General features: G+C 36.9%; 1 protein-coding gene across 2 annotated transcripts in view; it reads left to right on the plus strand.

Moving 5' to 3' along the window:
- LOC131164543 (SNARE-interacting protein KEULE) overlaps positions 1-22,995 on the plus strand; it is an 86,425-nt gene that overhangs the window by 20,268 nt on the left and 43,162 nt on the right. For both annotated transcript variants that reach the window (XM_058121813.1, XM_058121814.1), the window contains exons 3-7: positions 6,531-6,612; positions 19,145-19,223; positions 22,416-22,466; positions 22,579-22,675; positions 22,869-22,901. In XM_058121813.1, the coding sequence (XP_057977796.1) occupies positions 6,531-6,612; positions 19,145-19,223; positions 22,416-22,466; positions 22,579-22,675; positions 22,869-22,901 (342 nt within the window). The remainder of the gene's footprint in view (positions 1-6,530; positions 6,613-19,144; positions 19,224-22,415; positions 22,467-22,578; positions 22,676-22,868; positions 22,902-22,995) is intronic.

A 22,995-nucleotide genomic window follows, 5' to 3' on the forward strand; every position in this document is an offset into this window, starting at 1 on the left:
GAGTCTTGTGTGTTCACAAGAAGTGAAGATGAATCATCTTCATATTCACTGTTAAATGGCACCAAGATTTTGGGCATGTGCTTGTTCTTTGTCTGGTTAGCAGTTTCTGATTTCTCTTTGCAGTGGCATCATGGATTCATCAAACAGTTGGCTCTTGGTGAATAAGGAAGCTTTACGAGTACAAATTTCAGGTTGAATATGGTACGGCCATATGCAGGGAAAGGGTGGATTGAAGTGGTAACTTGGAAGTCAAAGAAGATTGTAGTGGTGTATAAGAAGCTAAACAATATCTAGCTGTCCTTTTAAGAGTTTTTTATGAAGAGGCATAGAGCTCATCTCGAGTCTCTACCATTAACAAAATCGAATAATACACGCTCAACTTATATGCTTTTGATGAGCTACCATCAACAAAAAGACTAATGTCCCTTTAACTCTTATTTTCCCCATCTATTTTCCAAAATCACATTAGAATGGACCATTTGGAAATCTGAACTTCTTAACCTGTGGGTGCTTTGATTTCACTGAGCAGAATGATCACCCAATTATATTCAATTACCCCCAGTAACACAAGAGACGGCCTTCTTCCAGTTCTCTCTGTAAGTTGTACAAATTCAAGACATCTGATATCTCAAATTGAAATGTTTTCCTGTCTGCTATTATCAGGCATGGAAAACTATGACACAAGCTAAACTAGGTTGTTATCTTCCAATCACATATCACCTGAATATTCCATAACAAGGTTTGAGGATGGCTAAATTGATGATAAAAAATGGTCACTAATGAAGGGATTAACAGCAATGAGGTTAAGGGTCAAAAGGATCAGAATATCTTCAGGATTCTGGTGAGTCTAGGTTGGATTTAGGATGAACTCTGGTTATGGTTCAAGGTATGATTCTGGATTTAAGGTTGAATGAGCTTTAGATTATTACAGGCAAAGAAACAAAGTCGAATGGGTATGATTCTGGGGTTAAGGTCAAATGGCTTTGTAAGGGAAGTTCCTCGGTGACTCTGACAGAGAAGTTCATCTATGGGTTCTTCCAGTTAGGTTTCATTTATTCGAAAACCAAGAACTATGATGGACAAAGGTTTAAAGAGGGTTTATCTGGGTAGGTTAAAGTACTAGAGTTGAATCTTTTTTTTTTTTTCATTTGCTTCATTTCCTTTTCAACTTTCTTTTTGTGAGGACTACTGGTTCTCTATTGACTTCTCAAGGAGGAAAAAGCCAGTCTGGTGTTCAAACTAGGCATAGGCATCTTCAACTTCAATAGGGATGGATGACCAAGATGACAATGCATTCAAATGGGAATAACAAACCATGAGGCATGAAGTGCTGTGCAAGCCACCTTGTCATTTGGTTAATAAAGGCAAACTGATTCACCCCCTCTGCCAATTGTCTTCTTCTTCTTTAGATCCTAAAAAAATAAAATTGCAAGGAAAGAAAGGAATAGAACAACTAAGGGAGTGAGTTGACTTACAGAGAAAGATTAAAATATGCACAACACAGAAAACAACTGTAAAATTGGACTATGGTTGGTTATACCTTGTCCTGATGCATCAGTACCATCTGCTAAGGACTAAGGTCACAACACATCTAGTACGAGTTGTAGAAGAAGATAAAAATGCAGAATAGTCATATGTACAGAGGCCCAGTGCCAATGACGTGGCCTTGGAATGGAAGAAATACCTCTCTGTGCAAGAGTAAGGCAAAAGAGCTCAGCATGTGAAGTCTTCAACAGATAATGATGGAAATGGGTTAAAAAGGGGCCTTTGGATTCAGGCTGTGTTAGTTTTTTTTTTTATATATATATATATATATATATATGTATATATATTTTTTTTGTTTTTTTTCTTCTTTCTTTTTCTGCCTTCTATCCTTAGAAGACTTCTTGTGCTCCTCTAGATTGTAATCCCTCTCTCTCTCTCTCTCTCTCTCTCTCTCTCCATAAACTTCTTTTGCTATTCCCCCACCCTTCCCAGGGGGAAAAAGGATCTTTTTGTTGCTGAACATTACGATGCTGTTAAGCATTATCCTGAAACTGAATAAATTTTATATATTCTTCCTTGGAAATCACAATGGTGTCACGGGATTCATGTTGCCCTGGAATGGAGGTTTTGAGTGCACATAGGGCCTGTTTAGTTATGGAAAGCAGTTCTTATTTTCCACTTTCCGTTTTCCAAAAGAATTACAAAAAATACCACAATTTTTTTAGAAGAAGGTAATAGGGAATATGTTATGTCAAAAGGGAAAGAACAAATACAAAGTCAAAACAAAGTAAAAAAACTAACAAGAATTGGCAGCTTTAGTGAGTTTTCTATAATTTTACCAGGGCATCTACTCAAGTATAAATAATATCCTTGTTAGTTTAATAATGACTTGCGCTCTTGCAGTTGCTCTTGTTCTTGCTTTCTCTTCTAGGGTTTGTGGTTCGCTTTGATGGATTCACTCAAACCTGAGTATAGAAGAGAACTTCTGCAAAGTGGTGGAAGAAAAATCCACAAGTTGGTGTAGATTGAAAGAAAAACATTCTGTATGCACTTGGAAAAGGTGTGGGTAGGGGGTTTCGATCAACTGGAGGAGAAATCTCCGAAATATAGCTGGTAAATAAGCATCACCTTATCGACTGCTAGATGGGCTTGCAAGTATTTGCCCTTGTTTTCAAGGTTGGAGCAGGTCACTCATTACAGGAAATTCAGAAAGATGCAATATTGAGCGGCGATTCAATAAAATTATTATTATTTTTTTGTCCTGGAGTCGAGTCTTTATGATTGAACGGCAAGGGTCATTCAATTCCTGGTGGCATGAAAGGGTAAGTTTCTGCAAGAGTTGCAGGCAAATTGTAGTGTTGGAGGAGACGAGCAAAGTCGAGGCTCATCCTTTGGGAATCACAATTGTTGGAGTTGGAAGAAGGTTCTTTCTAGTACTTCAGAGGCAGTGATGGTGGATGGCTTTGTGGCAGTTGTGGAAGTTACCAATTAGTGAGCATTGGAACAGCAACAGTTGGTGGTCTAGGAGGTTCTAGGTAAACTAAGTTTTGCAAGGGGAAAGGGGTGATTCTGTGTGTGGTTAAAATTGGGGTGGGCTTTGAATGGATTGGGCAACTGATCTGTCCCAACCATTGGAGAATAAACCATGGGCTTTTAAGGTTGAGGTGGCCCATTTGCAAAAGGTAAATACCAAACTGATATCGAAGGGCCTTTTAGAGATTTTTTACAGGCTTGTAGGTTTTCTTATACACAAGGGGTTTTGTTGGGCTACAATAGGACCACCTCTCCTTCTCAGGCGCCTGTCCATCTAAGCTTGGGAACCCATTATTCAGATGAAGAGAATGTCTAGCTGAAGAAGATATTCCTATGGTAAAAAATCACTTGTACAAAAACTTGTGTTATTTCATTGTGGAAAAGGATAGGTATAGACATTCCTTTGCAAAACTGGGATTATGTTATAGTTATAGCGTCAAGGAATTGCATGCAAGAGAGAATTGGGAGAGATAGATGAGAGAAGGGTAATGAACAGAGTAACAATGAAGGTACTGTCCAGGGGAGAATAAGGAGACGAGAGGGGAAGAAGAAGGAAGAATGAAGAAGAGAAGAGGAAGCAGGATATACATTTTGGGGCCTCAGGGGGTGGGGACACGTTCAATTATCAATTCAATTTCACAAAAACTACTTTCACATGGTTTTCATAGCATATTTATAAGAAAGCCTAAACTACAAGAAATTACACATTAAACCCTAAAAGATACGTGAAATTAAAAAAGAAGCTCTGAAACACCATATATTATAAAGTACAAAAAAACCCTTAATGCACATAAGCCTTCCATAAATAAACTAAACGCATTTGGGTTTATGAGCTAACACTCCCTTGATCCTATTCTTTGAAATTGTTCTCTAAACTCAAGTCAAAATGATCCATCCAGTTACTTGCTTCCTGTCCTACATCAAGCCCATTTTTCTTGAAAGAGCTTAATTATGTTAAGTTGGGGGAAAACACCAAGGAATCCATCACCATGAATAGAATCATCTCGCTTCATAAGAACCTAGCAGTGCGGTTCAATTTGGTGAGTGGAAGAGCTCAAGATGGCACTAACTTATACATCTTCTTTTGGATGGAGATGATATAAGAATTTTCATGGGCATTGTGCTTAACCCTCCTATCAAACAACCATGGATGGCCCCAAAGGACATGACAAATTTGGAGAGGAAAGATATGAAGCACCGTCTCCACAATTGACACAATTGAACCAATCTTGAAGGTAAGTGAGCAAGGATCATGGACCTTTAAGCTGGTATTGTTCGCCCAGGTAATTTTGTATGCATATGGGATGAGGTTCAACTTTGAAAATTAACTTCTTCATAGCTTCAGTGACTACATTTGTACAGTTACCAAGATCAACTATGAAAGATTCTTCTGAAAAGAATGACTTGCCAAAGTGTATTAGATTCTGATGCTTGACCCTTGACTTTAGAACTTTTGAGGGATAAGAGAGACAATTGAGATCCACAGGAGTTGTTAGATAGATGGAGGTGTAATTTAATTAATCTGCTAGGGAAAAATTGAAGATTGGTTTATGCTCTAGAACTTGAGTGGAAAGAAAGAAAGTTGGAAAGGAATTGCAAAAAAATTGGCATATTCTATTAACTATGTAAGATGCTGGCATGAAGATCTTGAGTTGGAGTGTTACTGTTTTAAGTAATACAGCAGAGTGCTGCAAGATTAGGGAGGTCTTGGGTAAGATTGCCTCTGATATTGTTTTGTTGCAAGAATCTAAGTTAGAAGTGGTGGATGGCCTTCTTATTAGAGAAGTATTTGGGATTCTAGATTCAAGGATTGTCTGTTCATAGCTTCTATTGGCTTTTTGGGGTGTATGGTGGTTGTTTGGGATACGAGTTGCTTGCAAAGTCTGTATCTTGTTGGGTTTCTTCTCAATTTATGCTATTTTTAGATGTCAAGGGTGAGGGGCAGCGGTGGGTCACCTTTGTTTATGGTTCGAATTGTCCATGCGTAGGGGGTGGGGTTGGTAAGAGCTAACGACACTCTATGGTTAGTGCTCCTCCAACTTGTGCTTAGGTAGCTATTTTAATGTAATTAGCAAGGACTTAAGTTTCAGTTGAAATTTTTAGTTTTGGAGGGTATTGAATCAAAATTCACTGTCAAATTTGTTTTTAAAAATTTTTGACTGAAATTTCATTGTTTCAGTAAGTTTTGACTGGAATTTCGAGATTTCAATAAACTTAAACAAACATTTTGGTAAACGTGACAGAAAGTTCAAATTTTCGGTAAACTTTTTTTAAAATTTATAAGTGGCTTAGATTTTGATGAAAAAAATTGAAAAAGAAAAATGAACTTTGAAGCCCTAAACTATGCATGCCTCATCATTTCACCCTTGTTTTGAAACCTTGAACTAAGCATACACCACTATTTAGCTATGGCCTTAATGATGACAACGACGATGTAATTAAAATGTCCTCTCACCCATGTTTTACTATTTCGTACCTTCCAGTCCCCAATTAACCCCTATTGAAATACAACACTTACCAATTATTATTATTGCAATGAAAAAAATCCTTTAACCTAACAAGTAACAACTGAAAACCTTCAAGTTGGAAGATAAAAATCTTTCAAATGCCAAATTTTTTTTTTCCCATGAAATAGAGTGTATGAAATTAAGCCTGATGGTTTTGGTAAGTCCACTTCTATACCCTGTATGGACGTACAGACAGTCTGTACCAAGATACTGCTGCTGCACTAATAACCCCCTTATGCGGGTTGTTTTGGTTGCAAGGCCCTTGATTGAGGAATGGAGAAAAGAAACAAGAGAGAAAGGAAGAAGGGAAAAACCAAGGGAAAAAAGAAAAAGATTCCAAGGCTAATATTTAGAGAGAATGAGCTCATTTTGAGTCTCTATTTAAATTAAATACAAAAATAACAAAAAGATTAATGTACCATCAACCTATATACCATTGACTATTATAGAATCTTAACAAATAGTATGGCGATAATGCTTTGAATTTAAGTTGCTGATCCATTTGTATGCTGGGAATGTTAGGACCTATGATTGTTGCAATCCAGTTTCTCTTAGCAAAGAGGGCATACAAGTATACCACTGACACTGCGTAATTAGGTATTTGAGTGGACAAGCTATTTTGTATGTTGTACATGGCAATGGGCCATAGTAGTCAAAATAATGGGCAACAAGATTTCTTTTAGATGTGTCCTAATCATTGTGGTTTATGGGGCAGCAAAATCTTCCTGTTATGGTGCTGGATTGCATGGTGAGAGGAAATGCTAGAGTTTTTGAGGGAACAACTACTTCTCCCACAATCCTCAAGGATAGATGGCTTACTACTTTTTCAAGCTAGTTTAATGGGCATTACATGCTGGACATACATTTAATTTTTGATCTCTTGGATGCACTGTCACATTGGCCATCTTCTTTGTTTTCTCTCTCTTGTCTTTGTTTGTACATTTGTGGCACTCCCTTGATGCCCCTTTTTATGAGAAAAAAAAATTGAATGGCTTTTTCTTGCAGGTACTCATTATGGACAAAGTTACCGTTAAAATAATGTCTTGCTCGTGCAAGATGGCAGATATTACTGAGGAAGGAGTCTCATGTAAGAAGAAAAGGCTACTGTCTCTTAACTAAACCCCACTCTTCTCCTAAGAGATTTTGTTTTTGATATTCCAATCTATGTTGTATATCACCTGCCTTGTTAATGCATACATTGTTCTTTTAAACAGTATTTATTGATATCAAGCTCAACAATTTTGCTGAATTGTTTAAATGATTTTTTGAGGCTTAAGAAAAGGAAAGATTAATTGAAAAGAGGATATGTTTATTGACGTTAAAAGGTGTTGCTTTTAATAGAAGTTTGGACATATATAATAGTTTCATTCTTTCAGATGTTAACCATCCAGAATTCTTTCGTCATGTTGTAATATAATTTAGTAGTGCATGTTTTCTATATGGCTCAATGTTTTTGGAGTAAGCTTCTTTGTTTATTAGGAGAGTGTTGGATTTCTCCATAGTCTTTGGAGGATTTCCCTTGATTGATTTTGTTGGCTTTGGGAGGCAAAAGGATGCAAATTATTTGTGGTCTTGTGTAGTCTTTGTAGTTATATGGGTAATTTGGTTAGGGTGGGAAGCTCGAATTTTTTGGCATCGTGTCTCATCCATGGATTTAATTTTTGACTTTTTTTTTTTCTCTCTAGCCTTTTGGTACTCACTAGTTGGCGCTTTGGTGGTATGGCCTTGTCAGATGTTTAGAGCTTTGTTTTTCTTTTTGTTCTTTGATGATGTCTCATCCTCTTTGTAGTTCCTTCTTTCGTAATGAATTCCTTCTTTTTCTATCAAAAAATATTTTGGTTATGCATTTTGTTAACTTTGTACAACATTCATTTATTAAGTCCCCATATCTATATTCATGTTTAAAAAATTTATAACTCTATGAGCAATAATGAAATAATATTTTCAGTAATATAGCATGTCTATTGTTGGGCAGCTGTGCACTAAAAACCAAGCAATGTTTTAAAAGGTTCAATCAAGGCTCGCCACAATATGAGGTGTGCCCAAAACCCCTTAAGGCTTAGCCTAAACCAAATCCCAAAAAGGCCACGCATTGTCCAATGTACACTTAAGCCTTTGGATTTGGACAAATGCACACCTTTTGTGATGTTTTAGTTGAGGCTACTCATTTTGGGTGTGTGAATCTCAAAGATTCGGCTATAAAATTTTAAAGACATGTTTATATGAAAAGATTATCCTGAAGTCTTAATATGAGTTGATCTCTAACTCTTGAAACTCAACCTTTCCAAAATAATTGACTCTTGCATCTTATATAGTGAAAATACTTTTCACTCTCAACTTTGTAATGTTATAACTATCTCTTGGCATGATTTACTTAGTGAATTCAAGTAGTACTATTAGAATGGGTAACAAGAAGTTTACAAATTATATTGAAGTTCTTAAATTTTATTTGTAAGTTTCTTAATTTTTTCTTTATTTTTGAAAATGCACATACTTTATTTACATATTTTTATCTAAAAATAAGATACCTATAAGGCTTATGCATTGCCTTACAAGGGTTGAAATGCCTAACCTTGCATATTAGCCTTCCAAAACATTGGTACTAGTGGTGGTTTACCAGGAAGATCCTGAGTGCAATTGCTAGGGCCCCCTACCATGTCCACCCCTTCAACCATGACCGCTTGAACCACCCTGGAAATTTCTTCGACTTGGTTGAAAACCAGAATCACCATGTGTAACAAAAGCTGTTTTTTAGTGTCGTGAGTTCAAACACTTGATATAGGAGTTGAGGCATGTATGCCAAAGGAAGTGCGAAGAACGTGAGTAGCGCTTCAGGTGTTGGCTTAGGGGGCAGCAAGAGAGACCTTTCAGATCCAAATACACCCTTTGAAGACTTGTGTCTGAATTAGTTAATCCAGTCGGGGTCAAGGTAAATTTTTGCTGAATCCTAGAGCGTATGACCTTGTCTGCAATGAGTGCAATTGCTAGGGGCCCCCCACCATGTCCATCCCTTTCACCATGACTGCTTGAACCACCTTGAAAACTTCTTCGACTTGGTTGAAAACTAGAATCACCTTGTGTAACGTAAACAGTCTTTTTAGTGCCATGAGTTGAAACAATAGATGTAGAAGTTGAGGCACGTATAACAGAGGAAGTGCAAAGAATGCGAGTAGCGCTTCAGATGTTGGCTAGGGGGCAGCAAGGGAGACTTTCTAGATCCAAATATACTTTTTGAAGACTTGGGTCTAAATTTAGTAAATCTAGTTGGGGCCAAGGTAAATTGCCGTTGAGTCCTAGAATGCATAAGTGAAAAAGAAGAAGGTTCAGGAAGAGCTTAAGAACCTTTTCTCTTCTATCAAACAAGTGAAATTATGAAAATTATTAGTCGGAATGTTAAGAGGCCTGGGTGACTTAAGAAAGAGGGGGCTAATAAAAAAGGTTTTTCTTAGATATTCTCCTTACATTGTTTTGATTTAGGAGACTAACCTAAAGAATGTTGATAGGGGGATTGTTAAAGGGATTTGGGAAGGATGTGTAAGGATTGGGCTTTTGTGCCTTCTCGAGGGTTAGCTGGTGGTATTTTGGTGTTGTGGGGTCCTCGCTCTACTAGTAAAGTGGATAGTCTAGTATTTTTTTTTCTCTATTTGTCTTGTTGGAAGTGAAAGGCAAGGGCTAATGGTGGGTGTCGTCGGTGTATGGTCCTTCTAGATCAGCCCTTGGGAGTTCTTTTTGGGATGAGCTTTATTGTGTTGGATTTTGCGCTCCTAATTGGATAGTGGGAGGTGATTTTAATGCCATGAGGTTTCCTTGAGAGAAGAAAGGGGTGGTAGGATTATTGCTACCATGTAGAGTATTGATTTTCTTATTAGGGATTGTGGTTTGAGAGATCTTCTCCTAGATAATGCTAATTTTATGTGGTTGGTGGGAGGTTCTAGGGCAGTGGCAAGTAGGCTTAATAGATTGTTGTTTTGCATGGAGTGGGAGGATGAGTTCCCTAATCTCTCTCAATCTATTTTACCTAGGCCTACTTCTTACCACTTTCCTATCATGTTGGAATTGAGGAAGGTTTCTCGGGGTCCCACTCCTTTTAGGTTTGACCATATGTGGTTGGATCATGATTCCTTCTAGCCCTTGGTGAGGAATTCTTGGAATGAGGATGTGAAGAGGGGGTGAGAAGGATTTAGATTCATGAAAAAATTGAGGTTAAAGAGAAGTTGAAAGAATGGAATAGGGAAGTGTTTGGAGATTTAAGGTCTAGAAAGGCTAGTATCTTAGGATAGTTGGCTGAGTTAGATAGGAAGGAAGAATATAATGTTCTCTTAGGGGAGGAAGAGATGAAAAGGTTTTGTTTAAAGAATGAATTGGAGGAGGTGATTTTCAAGGAAATTAGAAGCTGCAGGTAGAAGACAAAGTTCAAATGGATCAAAGAGGGTGATTGTAATTCTAGATTTTTTCATAGGATAACTCATTGGGAAATGAGGGAGAATTTGATTAGGGAGTTGGATGTGGGTAGGGGGGTTACTATCTCCGATCAGAGTAAATTGCTTTTGAGATCACTGAGTTTTATTTTAATTTGTATTTTGAGGAGGTTGATAGTAGACCAATGGTTAAAGGTTTAGAATGGACCCTTTGTTTGGTGATGAGGTAGCATGGTTGGAGAGACCTTTTCAAGAAGAGGAAGTGAGGGCCACATTTTTTTGGATGGAGAGCGATAAAGCTCCAGGGCCTAATAGGTTTAATATAGTTTTCTTTCAAGATTGTTGGAGGGTAGTTAAGGATGCCTTGCTTAAGGTTTTTAATGAATTTTATGGGAATGGGATTTTAAGCAAGAGTATCCACTTTCATAACTTTGTTGTCGAAGAAGAATAAATCCATCAAGATGTCAGACTATAGACCTATTAGCTTAGTTTCTATTTTTCATAAAATCATCACTAAAGTTTTAGCTAACAAGTCAAGTGTGGTGCTTGATAGGACTATCTTTATGACTTAAGAGTGCTTTTTGGGGGGTAGGCAAATATTGGATGCCATTTTAGTTGCCAATGAAAGGGAGCCTAGGCATGACGGTAAATTGTCGCTGGGTGACTTGGAGGTCACGGGTTTGACGCGTGTAAATAGCCTCTTGCAAAAATGCAAGGTAAGGCTGCATACTATAGACCCATTGTGGTCTGCCCCTTCCTTGGACCCTGCATATGCAGGCACTTTGTGCACCGGGCTTCCCTTTATTTTGGTTGCCAATGAGCTTGTTGAGGATATTTGAAGAAGAAAGAAGAAGGGATTCATTTTTTAATTGGATTTTGAGAAAGCTTACGATATAGTGAGTTGGAAATTCTTGGATAAGATTTTTGTGAGAAAGGGGTTTGGTGAGATATGGCACCATTGGATTAGAGGCTGCTGGCATAATGTGAGTTATTTGGGTTTAGTGAACTGTGAGCCTAAATCTTTATTTAAGGCTGTAAGAGGGATTAGGCAAGGTGACCATTTCTACTCGTTTTTGTTTGTTTAGGTGGTTGATTTTGAGTAGGGTAGTGGATAGGGCTGTCGATAGAGGTTTAGTGAAAGGGTTGGAGATGGGGAGAGAGGGGATTAGGGTCTCCCACCTTCAGTTTGCTGATGATACTATCTTCTTTTTAGAGGACCATAGACCCTCCTTTTTGAATATTCTGGGTCTTCTCAATGTTTTTGAGAAGGTTTTTTGGTTTAAGATTTGTTAGAGCTTGAAATACATTGTTGGCTCATAACCTAACAGCTTAAGCTTTTAGTAAAGTGGTATTCTAACACGGTATCAGAGCTCGTTACCAGGAGGTCCTGAGTTCTAGTCTTGTTGCCCATGTTTATTGTATGGTGTTTTAAAATAATTATTGTATTCCTTATCATGGGTGTTATTTATCATGCGTTTATCTCTTTATGTACTGTCAGGCTGCATGTGCTGGTGAGTGTTAAAGCTTGATATACATTGTTGGCCCAAAACCTAACAACTTAAGCCCTTAGGTAGAAGTGGTAATTTAACAAGATCAATATGGGGAAGAGTGGTATTGTGGCTCTAAATATGCCTGATGAGTGTGTTAGGGAGTTGTCTTCAGAGGTGGGTTGTAGTCTTTTGGATTGGCTGCTGTCCTATTTATGGTTTCCTTTGGGGGGTAACTCTATATCTATCAGTTTTTGGGATCCTATTGGGAAAAGGTTTCCTAAGGTACTAGATGGGTGGAAAGCTGCTCAATTTACTCTCGATGGTAGAATTACTGTCATCCAGGATTGTCTTTCTAGTGTCCCTTTATACTTTCTATTTTTAACATTCTGGTGAGGGTTGCTAGCAAGATTGAGAAGATAATGAGGGACTTCTTGTGGTCGGGGTAGGGGGTCTTGGGGATCATTTGGTAAGCTGGGAGGTGGTGAGCAGGTCTAAATGAGGGGGTGGTTTGGGTCATGGAAACTTAGTGTCTAGAAACACAAATCTTTTGGCTAAATTGATTTGGCGGTTTCCACTAGAGAATTTTTTCTTGTGGCATAAACTTGTAAAAAGTATGGAATAGACGAGAATGGGTAGGATACTAATTTGAGATTTGGATGTTTTTCAAAGAGTTCATGGAAAGCTATCTCTTAGATTTATCCCTGTTTCATTCCCTATATTAAATTCCTAATGGAAAAGAGGTAGTAATATCCGCTTTTGAAAGATCGTTGGTTGGGGATTGTGGTTTTGTCCATCTCCATTCTTTGCCTCTTTCACTTGAGCTCAGGGCTGGATGGTTCCATTTCCTCTTTTGTTATTGATCCAGGTGGCCCTCTACCTTCTTGATATCTTCATTTTTGTTGGTTGTTGAATGATAGGGAGTTGGTAGAGCTATCCTCTTTGCTAGTTTTGTTGAATAACTGTTGTTTTTCTTTGGAGGAGGATGGTTGGTCTTGGTCTTTGGAGCCTGTAGGGGTTTATTCTTGCAAATATTTTTTGTGATTTTCTGACTAGATCTAATTCCAGTTTTCCTCTCTATAAATCCATCTGAAAGGCCAAAGACCCCTCTAAAGTCAAGGCTTTTATTTGGTTGGTTGTGCTTGATAGAAAATTAATACCAATAGTTTGCTGAAGGTCAGGAGACCTTTGAAGGCTCTCTCTCCTGATGTCTCTGCACTTTGTTTTAATTGTTCAGAATCTGCATAACATATTTTTTTATGCATTTGATTATGCTTGGAGGGTATGGAATAAGTTATTTGGTTTTTTAGGCGATGAGTTCAGACTTCAGAGGTAGTGGAGGGCTTTTTGGCAGTTTCTTTTGCTGGCTTTGGCAGTAAAAATGAAAGGGCAGCGCTCTGGAAATGTGCTTTCTTTGCAGTATTTTGGGGGCTGTGGTTTGAGCATAATGCGAGTATTTTTTCAGGGCAGAAGTTGTAATATATGCTGGTTTGGGAAAAGATACATTATTTGGCTTCTCTTTGATGTGTGGGGCAGGGGAATTTTAAGAGGGTGAGCTTTCTTAATATTCAGCGGGATTGGCAGTATGTGTTGGATTCTTAGTTTATGCTGGTTTTATTTGTTCTTTTTAGTTCTTGGGGTTGTTTTTTCTATGTTTTCTTGTCTGGACTTTTTCAGACCTTTCTAAGGAGATGTCTTATGCTCTGGGTTATGCATTGTTAATCTGTTAATGATATTCTTCTTTTGCTGTGAAAAAAAGTTAATAAAAAGTGATGGTTGGAACTCCACACCACCAAGAATCTGAGACTAGACTGCCTCAAACTTGGGTTTCAGTCCTACTTGGACTCGAAGAACTATCATCTGCCTCTGCTTTTTTAATCTCACAAACTGTTACGGGTTGCACGATATTAAGTTTTTCATGGGTGCGCTTCATAGTGCAAAGTACTATGTGACACTCATTATCTCCCCATTGTAACTGAAAGTACTAGAAGGATAGATCATATATACGTATAATGTTATTGGAGTATAAGAGCTTGACATAATCCCACCTCTCCTTGCATGCATCCAGGTGCATGCACATGCGTGCAATATGAGGTTCCATTGAGTTCCACAATATGGAGACCAATGAATGCATCTTCTTGAAACCATACTTCTTTCCTTTTGTTATCATTGGGCCTGGATTGGAACAAGCATTCAGATTCTTTCCATCCCACATTTCGGTTGTTATCTGTTGCAATGATGAAGGGAACATACCATTGGGATTTATTGACTCTATCCAAACACTAACAAACAAAACCAACAATAAAGAATTTTAAGAACTAGAACTACCATAACAACCACAACCAAGAATAGTTACAAACGAGTCACAAACAAACAAGCATATCACTGCCACAGCCCCAACAAATCAGCACATGAACACTGCCACAGCCCCAACACACGAACTGATGACCCTAATGGTACCACACAACCATTAACAAAGTGCCACAAGTGAATGATTGAAAAAGGCCAGATTTTGAACAAAAAACATGAAAATGACTTGATATTATAGTTTAGGGAAGGATTGAAGACATTCTGGAGGAAATCAGAGCAAAAGCATTACAGCCAAAAAAGCATGTAATAATTGTTTCTAATAACATTTATTTATCAAAAAATCTTGATCTTTTTTGTTTCTTGGACTTGTTTTTGATCTTTATTGATGTGGCGGATCCTCCTATAGTGGCTGGTTTGCATGGGATGATTAGGTTTAGGGTTTGATTAGGCAGCGGCTATGCACTTAGGTTGTGTTTGGTAATAGGGAATCAACTCTAAGAATTGGAATCGGAAGGATTGATTCCCATTCTTAGCATTTGTTTTGTGTTAATATCATTCCTATTCCATTCCATGCAGGAATGGAATTCCTCTTTTGCTTACTTTTTGATTCTTGTCTCTTACTCCAGAATCAATCCTGATTCCTGAAAATGCAATATTATTATTGTCCTACTCATTATAATGCATATGTATACATACACGGACATCTACATGTTATAGTATGATATTTATAAAATGTAATATGTAAATTTTAAAAATATATTATTATTACGATATCATTAAATATAAATATATAATTATATATTTTAATATAAACATTAAACTGACATTTTTAATATTTAATATTTATTGTTACATATAATAATATTATAACATATGAAAATTAATAAAATAGTATTAGAATTGTGGGAATGATTATTGATTTATTATATTATTATTTACTTACACTATTTGTACTTTCATATATGATACGTATGTACTATTATTATTTTTTATTTTGTTTCTGTTATTTACTTTTTTGGGTGGACCTCTTTGCCACCCCCTTTTTTGATAGCAAAAGATGAGATTTCGTTGATAAGAGGAGAATTTACAAAAAAGAGAAAAAGACTTCTCCTTTCAAAGTTCTGGGAAAAGCAGAAAAAACAAACTAATAAAACAAAACTGGAAAAACATAAAATTTAGAGCTGAAGATTCCTCCAGTATTGCTGAATATCCAAAAAACTAATTCTCTTAAAGCAACTGAACCAACACACCATAAAGTAATGAATCCTCTCCTAAACCAACTGCCAATTCAATTCTCTTCCTGAAAAAATTGCATGCATTATGCTCCAACCATAATTCTTACAACACTGCAAAAATACCTTGCTTCCATAGTGTCATCCTCTCCTTCCTTCTACCAAACCCCTTGAAAAAAATTGACAACAATTCCTCTACCGATGCCGGACAGACCCAAGATTGTCCCATCACACCAAATAAATTATTCCAAATTCTCCAGGCATAGTGACTGTAGAAATATATGAGGTGCCATTTCAGAATTCAAATAGCGCACACAGACATCTGGAGATAAGGCCTTCAAAGGTCTTTCATCTTGCAACAGGTTATTAGTATGGTTTTATTAAGCACAATCAGCCATATGAAAGCCTTAATTTTTGGGGGAGCTGTTGCCTTCCAAATAGAAGAATATAGGGGAAAACAGGAATTAGAATGGGTCAAAAACTCAAAAAAAAAAAAAAAAAAGAAAGATTTACAAGGGTAAACTCCCAAATGATCCAAACCCCAATACGAAGTATCCCTATCTAAAAAAAGATGATAGTTGTTGAACAGTGATGGAATTCCAACATTTGTCTATCATTAAGAGGTCTTCTGAAATGAAAATTCCAAGAAACCAAAGGGCTACTCTAATCAAGTTCAAAGAAGGAAATCATACTATCTTGACCGGAGCTCAAACGAAAGGGACGTGGCTAGAATATCATTACCGAACCACAAATCTTTCCAAAATTGAATCTGAGAACCTGTCCCCACCACAAAAATTAATGCGAGGTGTAAACAGTGGATAAATTTGAGAAATAGATTTCCTAGGGCTATTTGATGAACATCTCAAACTAACATTAATACCCCACCCATTTTCACCCAACCCTTACTTGCTTCTCTAGTCACTTTATACCAAAGGGAGTGATCTTCTGAGCGAAAAAACCATAACCACTTAGCTAAAAGGGCAATGTTCTTATACACTAGATTTCCAAGTCCCAGCCCTCCCTCCAATTTAGACTTACAAACCTCATCCCATCTTACTAAATAATCCCTAAAACCCCCTACTTTGACTGCAAGAAATCCCTCATGATTTTCTCAATCTTCTTAATGATCCCCATTGGTAATTTAAAAAAAGACAAGTAATATAATGGGATACTAGATAAGCAGGCCTGGATGAGGTTGATTCTACGCCCTAAGGATAAGAGTGTCCTCTGGCAGCCTTCTAGCCTTTTAGCAACTCTCTCCACTATCGGATTCCAAAAATTCGCACATCTAAGATTGCCCCCCAACTGGACCCCTAGATAAGTCAGACGCCACTCTAGTCTACCACACCCTGCAATAGAAGGCCGTTGCCTAACTCGACCATTAGGCACATTAATATTCCCTAAATCACTTTTCCCAATATTTATTTTAAGCCATGAAATTCTCTCAAAAACTTTGAGGATACCCAAAACATAGTCAAAAGAAGGGTTATGATCTTCTAATAAGGAAATGGTATCATCTGCACACTGAAGATGAGAGACTACAACTCCCTCTCTCCCCACTTCCAAACCTTCCACCAACTCCGTAGCCGTAGCCCTATCTTCCATTCTACTCAACAGATTGGCTGCCAAGACAAAAAAAAAAAGGGGGGGGGGGGGGGGGGGGGGGGGGAAGATGATCACCCTGTCTAATGCCTCTCGAAGCCCTGAACCAAGCTGTAGGTTCTTGATTCACTACTACTGAGAACCACACATTAGACAAACAACCCCTTATCCACCTGCGCTAATGCTCACCAAAACAAAATTTCATCTAGTAAACTCCAGCTAATTCTATCATAGGCCTTCTCAAAATCCAATTTGAAAATAAAACCTCTTCTTCCTCCTACAAATATCCTCCACTTCTTGATTAGCCCCCAAGATAGCATCCACAATTTGTCTCCCCTCCAAAAAAGCACTCGGAGCTGTAGAAATAGTCTTATCTAGCGCCGCACTCAGCCTATTAGCTAGAATTTTGGTGATATCTTATAGACACTAGAGATTAGACTAATAGGTCTGAAGTCCTCTACCTTAATGGGATTTCCTAGGCACGAGGGTAGTAAAATTAGAATTAATGCTCTTATTCAGCCTCCTGTTCCCATAAAATTCAACAAAAACTTTAAACAGGTCATCCTTACTAATATCCCAGCAGTCCTGAAAGAAAGCCAAATTAAAACCATCCGGACCCAAGGCCTTATCCCTTTCCATTTCAAAAAATACCCCCCACCTCCTCAGGATTTCACTCTCTCAACCATCGGTCTCCAAGCCTCCTCCTTAGAATAGAAGTTTTCAAAAAAATTAGAGATCTTAGAAGCAATCCTATTAGGATTGTTAATGAAAGAAACCGGTATTACAATTACCTTCCCTGATCCATTTGAATTTATCTTTTTGCCTTAGGTTATAACTTATTTTTCTCAATCTAATATACCTTCTTTTATTATCTAAAAAGGAAAAATGATATGGATATACACTGCTTCTTTTTTTTTGGGGGTAAATACAGCTTTTTTTTAAGTTCAAACTTCCAAATACCTAAAATAGTTTTATAAATGTAATTTATGTAATTTTGGGTGAATTTAATTTTTTTTAGGAATGTTTTGTATTGTTTTTAAAATATAGGGATATTTTTCCCACAAAATGCTTTACTTTATTCATATTTTTATGAATGCAATTTTATCTAATTTTGGTTAAATTTACTTTGTATATATATATATATATATTATATTATATTATATTATAATATATAAATTTACTTGTTTTAATATTATTTGGTTTTCCTTTCAAAAGATGTTAATATTTTGTCAATAAAATGATTTACACTATCCATACTTCTATATATAATATCGAAATTATTTTAATTTTTTTAGGAATGTTGGTTGGATAGTTATTTACTTTTGAAAATAAGGATATCTCTGTCCACAAATTAATTTACTTCTGTCCACAAAATAATTTGCACTATTCGTACTTTTATGTATAGTATAGATGTCAAGTACATAAAAATGACCATAATACCTGTACTAACTCACGCTTACTGACATAACAACATATGCTAATAATCCTAAAAGCACAAAAATAACCAGTAACAGGAACAAAGTTGCTTTTCTTGCCTCACTCTGGTGCTCCAGAAATGGTTTTTGAGGGGTTGGTTCTTGTCAAACTTTTAGTAAGATTGGATTGCATTGCTTCATTAGAGCTGTTATATAGATATTTCTCTCTGCTTTCCCCCTTTTCATTTTGTTTTTGTTGTCTAGTTGGAGGATGCCTCGTTCTCAATGCTGTTTTCTTTCCTTTTGTTGTAATTATTTCCGTATTTCTTTTTAATAGATTTCTCTGTTTATCACACAAAACAACCTAACAGCTCATTTAGGTAAAGTGTATCTAACACTATGCATCTTGGCAGAGCACTAGGCAATTTAGGGTAGTCATTAGATGTAATTTACTCTTCTGCAATTTATGTTTGTCATTTCTGTGCATATTAAGGTGAAGCAATAGCATGATTAACATTTGAAAGAATTTTAGAAAAATTAACATATCTTTGAACTTTTGAGGTTAGTTGTTGTCTTGCATTTTCACTCTCGTAACAATACTTTATTAAAATGAAACATGAAATGAGTGTGTGGCAAAAAGAAGACAGGAATCAAAATGTACACCTTAGTTCTTGTACTAGGGAACTCCAGAAAGGCAATATGGGAAAATGCTGGTAATTGAGGCCCCATGAGGGCTGGTTTGGATGCAATTCTAATTGAAATGGATGCTATATGGACTTGAACCGGTGTAGCTGTGCTTGAAGACTGGGTGCACATGTTTTATAGTTCTGTTTGGATGCAATCCTAACTGTGAAAATGGGGCCTGCAGGGCAGGTTTTGATGCAATCCTAACTGAAGTGGTTGCACTTTAGGACTTGAACCAGCGCACTTGTGGCTGGCAGATTGGATATAATGTTTTTAGCATGTTTCTGAAGCATTTACATGTTTGTGAAGCATCTGTTGGTTGCTTATAATGGATTGATATTGCACTTGCTGCACAGAAGCAAACATACACACAAGCATGCTCCTTGCTTCTATTTCTGTGTATTTGCATGTTTATTTATATGGATGTGTTTTTTTAAGAAGTTATCAGACTTTTGTTATCTTTTCCTGCAGTGGTGGAAGATATATACAGGCGAAGGCAGCCATTGCCTACCATGGATGCTATATACTTCATCCAGCCATCCAAAGAGAAGTAATGTATTCTTATTCTTGTGCTGTTAATGGTCATCTTAGGAGTTGTCACAGTGGAGTTAAACATCATTTACTGTCCTGTCTGCTTTTTCTGTTTCAATTAATCTTTTCAGCACTGAGTTTAGTTCTTTTGTAATATGTTATCCCAAAAAAAAAAAAAAAGCTTCTGTTGTAATAATAAGAGATTGCACTCTTACTCGTCTATTTGACCTCATATTATGTAGAATCAGAGGGCAATAGGGTGCCCTGGGACCATTTTGGCATATTTATTTTGCAGTTTTTTTAAATATTTTTTTGATGAAAAAAGAAGATATATTAAGAGTGAGAAATTGCAACGTATGTGAGACATGAGAACGTCAAAAAAAATAAAAAACCCCCAAATTAATGAAGAAATCCCCTCTTTAAACCCCACCCACCATAATTCAGCAAACACTTCAAATTTGCTAGTTCCCTCTAACAAACCTTCCTGAGCCTTAGTTTCATCATGTAATTAAATTTTGTTTCCTCCACAGCAAGGCATGTGCAAACCCAATTTATCTAACAAATGCTGAGTTTGATTATTCTTCCTAGAAAACTCCTCTACGGGAGAGGGCAAAATTCCAACATTACCTAATTGCTTTTTATTCATACCATCATTTAAAAAAAAATGCTAATTCTCCAGTTCTTCCAATGGAGGAGGCGGCACATATGTTAAATCCCCAAGCTTATCAGAAGAATCAGAAACATGACCATATTATTCCTGAATCTTGTCCAAGAGCAGACCCCTATCACAATCAAAATAATTTAGGTCTTCTCTGTCATTGTCTGAAATATCCCCCCATTTCATTTTTAACCCTCTAGTTAGTAACATCCGTCTGAACAATTGATTCTTCTGACATACTTAAATTTCCTCCTGCATGTCGCCTTAGATCTTTTCTTGTTATTTCATCTGAAATAATTTTATTTTATTTAATCTTTTTCCTCATTCCAATATCCATTTGCACTGTTTTCCGGCAAGCCTAAGCCTTTTGACCCCTGATTTTGTCAAAATTTGCTTACTTACACTTTGATGCTTCTCCCAAAACAAAAGTATTCCCCTGAATTTCAACCTCACTAGAATTCTGTTTCTTTATAGAACCGTCCCCACCTTTTTTTTTCAACCACTTTAGTAGGCCCATTGAAGGTCTTTTCCAACACTGGAATCTACTGTCCCACCAAAAGAACAGAATCATCGACCAAATTACCAGCATTGATAAATATGAAACTATCCTTAATCACCTCTTTCCCTCCAATCCTTTGGGTACTTTTGCTTCTTTCTAAGGAAGATGGAATACACTCTTGGGCATCATGAGTTTGGTTTGAAAATGAGCATTGCGAGATAAAGTTTGCGTCTGGATTCTGATTGAAAAGAAAAATACCTACTGAGTCCCTTCCCTGCCAACAACTGTTAATGGGAGAATTCTGGGCTTGATCAATTATAGGCATCTCTTGAACTCCCTCAATTTGGCCTCTAACTGATTGCAGCTGCTCCTCCAGCTGAGAAATTCCTTCGTTACATGTTCCTCTAAATGTTCTCTTCTTAATCCATCACTCCCAGTGGAACAAGCCTGATCTTTTAGAAGAATCACAATAGAAACCTCTTGGGCTGTATTTTATATCTGAACAGCTGCATGGGCTATTGCACCAGCCTATTGGGCTCAGTCAGCATTATTCAAACTATGGGCATGTTCAGTAGAATGGCTCATATGGGGAGTAAAAGCTATCTTTTTTTTTCCAAAGAACGATAAAGGCTTGAATCAGTTTTAGAGTGACAATTGTCCTGTTCATTTAACTGCCCCAACTTAGTTGAAAAAGAAGCTCCTCCTTTTTCAATTGCCTGGTCGAAGTCCAAAATGAAAACCAAACACCCCGGCACAATATTATTTACCTCATCCTCCCCAAGAGCAACTGTAGCTGCCTCTGCTAATCTTGCAGCCCCTTTCTGTAACCATAGCCACCTTGACTGTGTGGAAGTTTGTCACTAGCTGATCAGCTGTGGCTTCTGGCAGTGAGTTCCCAGGTTCCTTCATTTGCAAATCACCACTACATAGAAAATAGGTCTGGTCTTCCCCAGACACCAGACCCTGACTGCCTGAATATGACTTTTGCAACCTTCACCTTTGCCATTCTTCCCTTTCGTCACCACCTAACTCTATGATCAGAGATCCGAATGAGTGACTTCATCTTTGCCTCCAGATTCAGGACAGAGTTCCCTAGCTATCTCACAGAAATCATTCACAAAGCTTTGCCCTCACCTCATGCATAACCGTGACGAACACCAAAAATATCTTACCTTTCCACCTTAGTCCTAGCTCCAGAAACTGATCCTCTGCCCATCTAATTGATATCAACTACTGCATGCTTCCTAGACAAACACTTCAAGAACCCTTTTCCAACTGATCGAAAGTCAACAAACCATCAGCAAACCAAATGACAGAATCTTTAGAGAATCTTACTCATCTATTGAGATAAATATTGTTATCAAACAGAAACAGATAAGGGTTCTCACTCACCTTGTCCAATCTCGAATTGAAGTTCTTTGCTTCAATCTGAATCTGAATGATTTGCATCTCATGTCTACTTCTATCTAAAATATAGTTCAATCCTTTGTGAGAGAGACGAAAGTTTTGCAAGAGAGACAGAGTACTTTCAATCTCATTGTATAATTGCTTCATAGAATGATGCAGGACTCACATCCTAATTAGGGAGAAACTGTAATAACTCAAACTCAATTGATATTATTCAAATCTACTTAAAATCTTCGACAAGCATATATTTATATGCCTGGCATGCCTTTTAATCAAGAAAATAAAATAGGGAAACCCAAAAAAGACCAAGAACTACTTTCCTAATAGCAAGATTCCTAAAATTTACTAATTTGGGACCTATTAAAAATACTAGTAGAGAACAACACAAAAATTGGAAATATGCTGCAGCGATATCTTAAGATTGAGTAATTAACTTGAGATGGCTTAATCATGTGCTTACGTGTTCTCTTGATGTTCTCTGTTGTAGTCTATAGAGCAATCTTATCATAGTTTGTCTCAAGGCTGTCAATTAAAACTTCTGCTATTATTTCTGGATAGAAGTGAATCTTAAATGAGTCTGTTGTCTTTAAGCACGAGCTTATAACTGAAATCACTCTGATGCTCCCCTTTCTCTTGGTCATTTGCAGTGTGATCATATTCTTGTCTGACATGTCTGGCAGGGCACCTTTATACAGGAAGTACGTGAAATATTTATGTTTCATTTGATGTTATTTTATAAAATTATGGCTTCTGGAAGTCTTAGCTTAGTTTTTTTTGGTTTTCACATCCATTTTTTATGTGTTTTTCCAGAGCATTTGTTTACTTCAGTTCACCTATTTCAAAAGAATTGGTTAATCATATCAAGAAGGACACAATTGTGTTGCCTCGTATAGTTGCATTGAAAGAGGTTATATATTTTTTTATTTTATTTTAAATATTTTAATAATTTTTATATATAAAATTGGTTTCTGTCTTCTTGTAATCTATATTTGGATTAATAATGTGTTCAGTTATTTGAATGTGTTGTCACTTCTTCCTCTTTTTGTCTTGAAGTTAACAGTTGATAGTGATATTCTTCATATTTGGTTGGCAATGTGCAGTTTAATTTGGAGTACTTTGCAGTAGACAGCCAGGTATGTGATGCTACTTAAGTCAACTTCCTGAACATTATATACACAATGTACACTATTAGCCAATCAGGACTTCATTGTTTTTTCATCCTCTTGT

Source organism: Malania oleifera, chromosome 9 (genome assembly GCF_029873635.1).
Source record: "Malania oleifera isolate guangnan ecotype guangnan chromosome 9, ASM2987363v1, whole genome shotgun sequence".
NCBI classification, from domain to species: Eukaryota; Viridiplantae; Streptophyta; class Magnoliopsida; order Santalales; family Ximeniaceae; genus Malania; species Malania oleifera.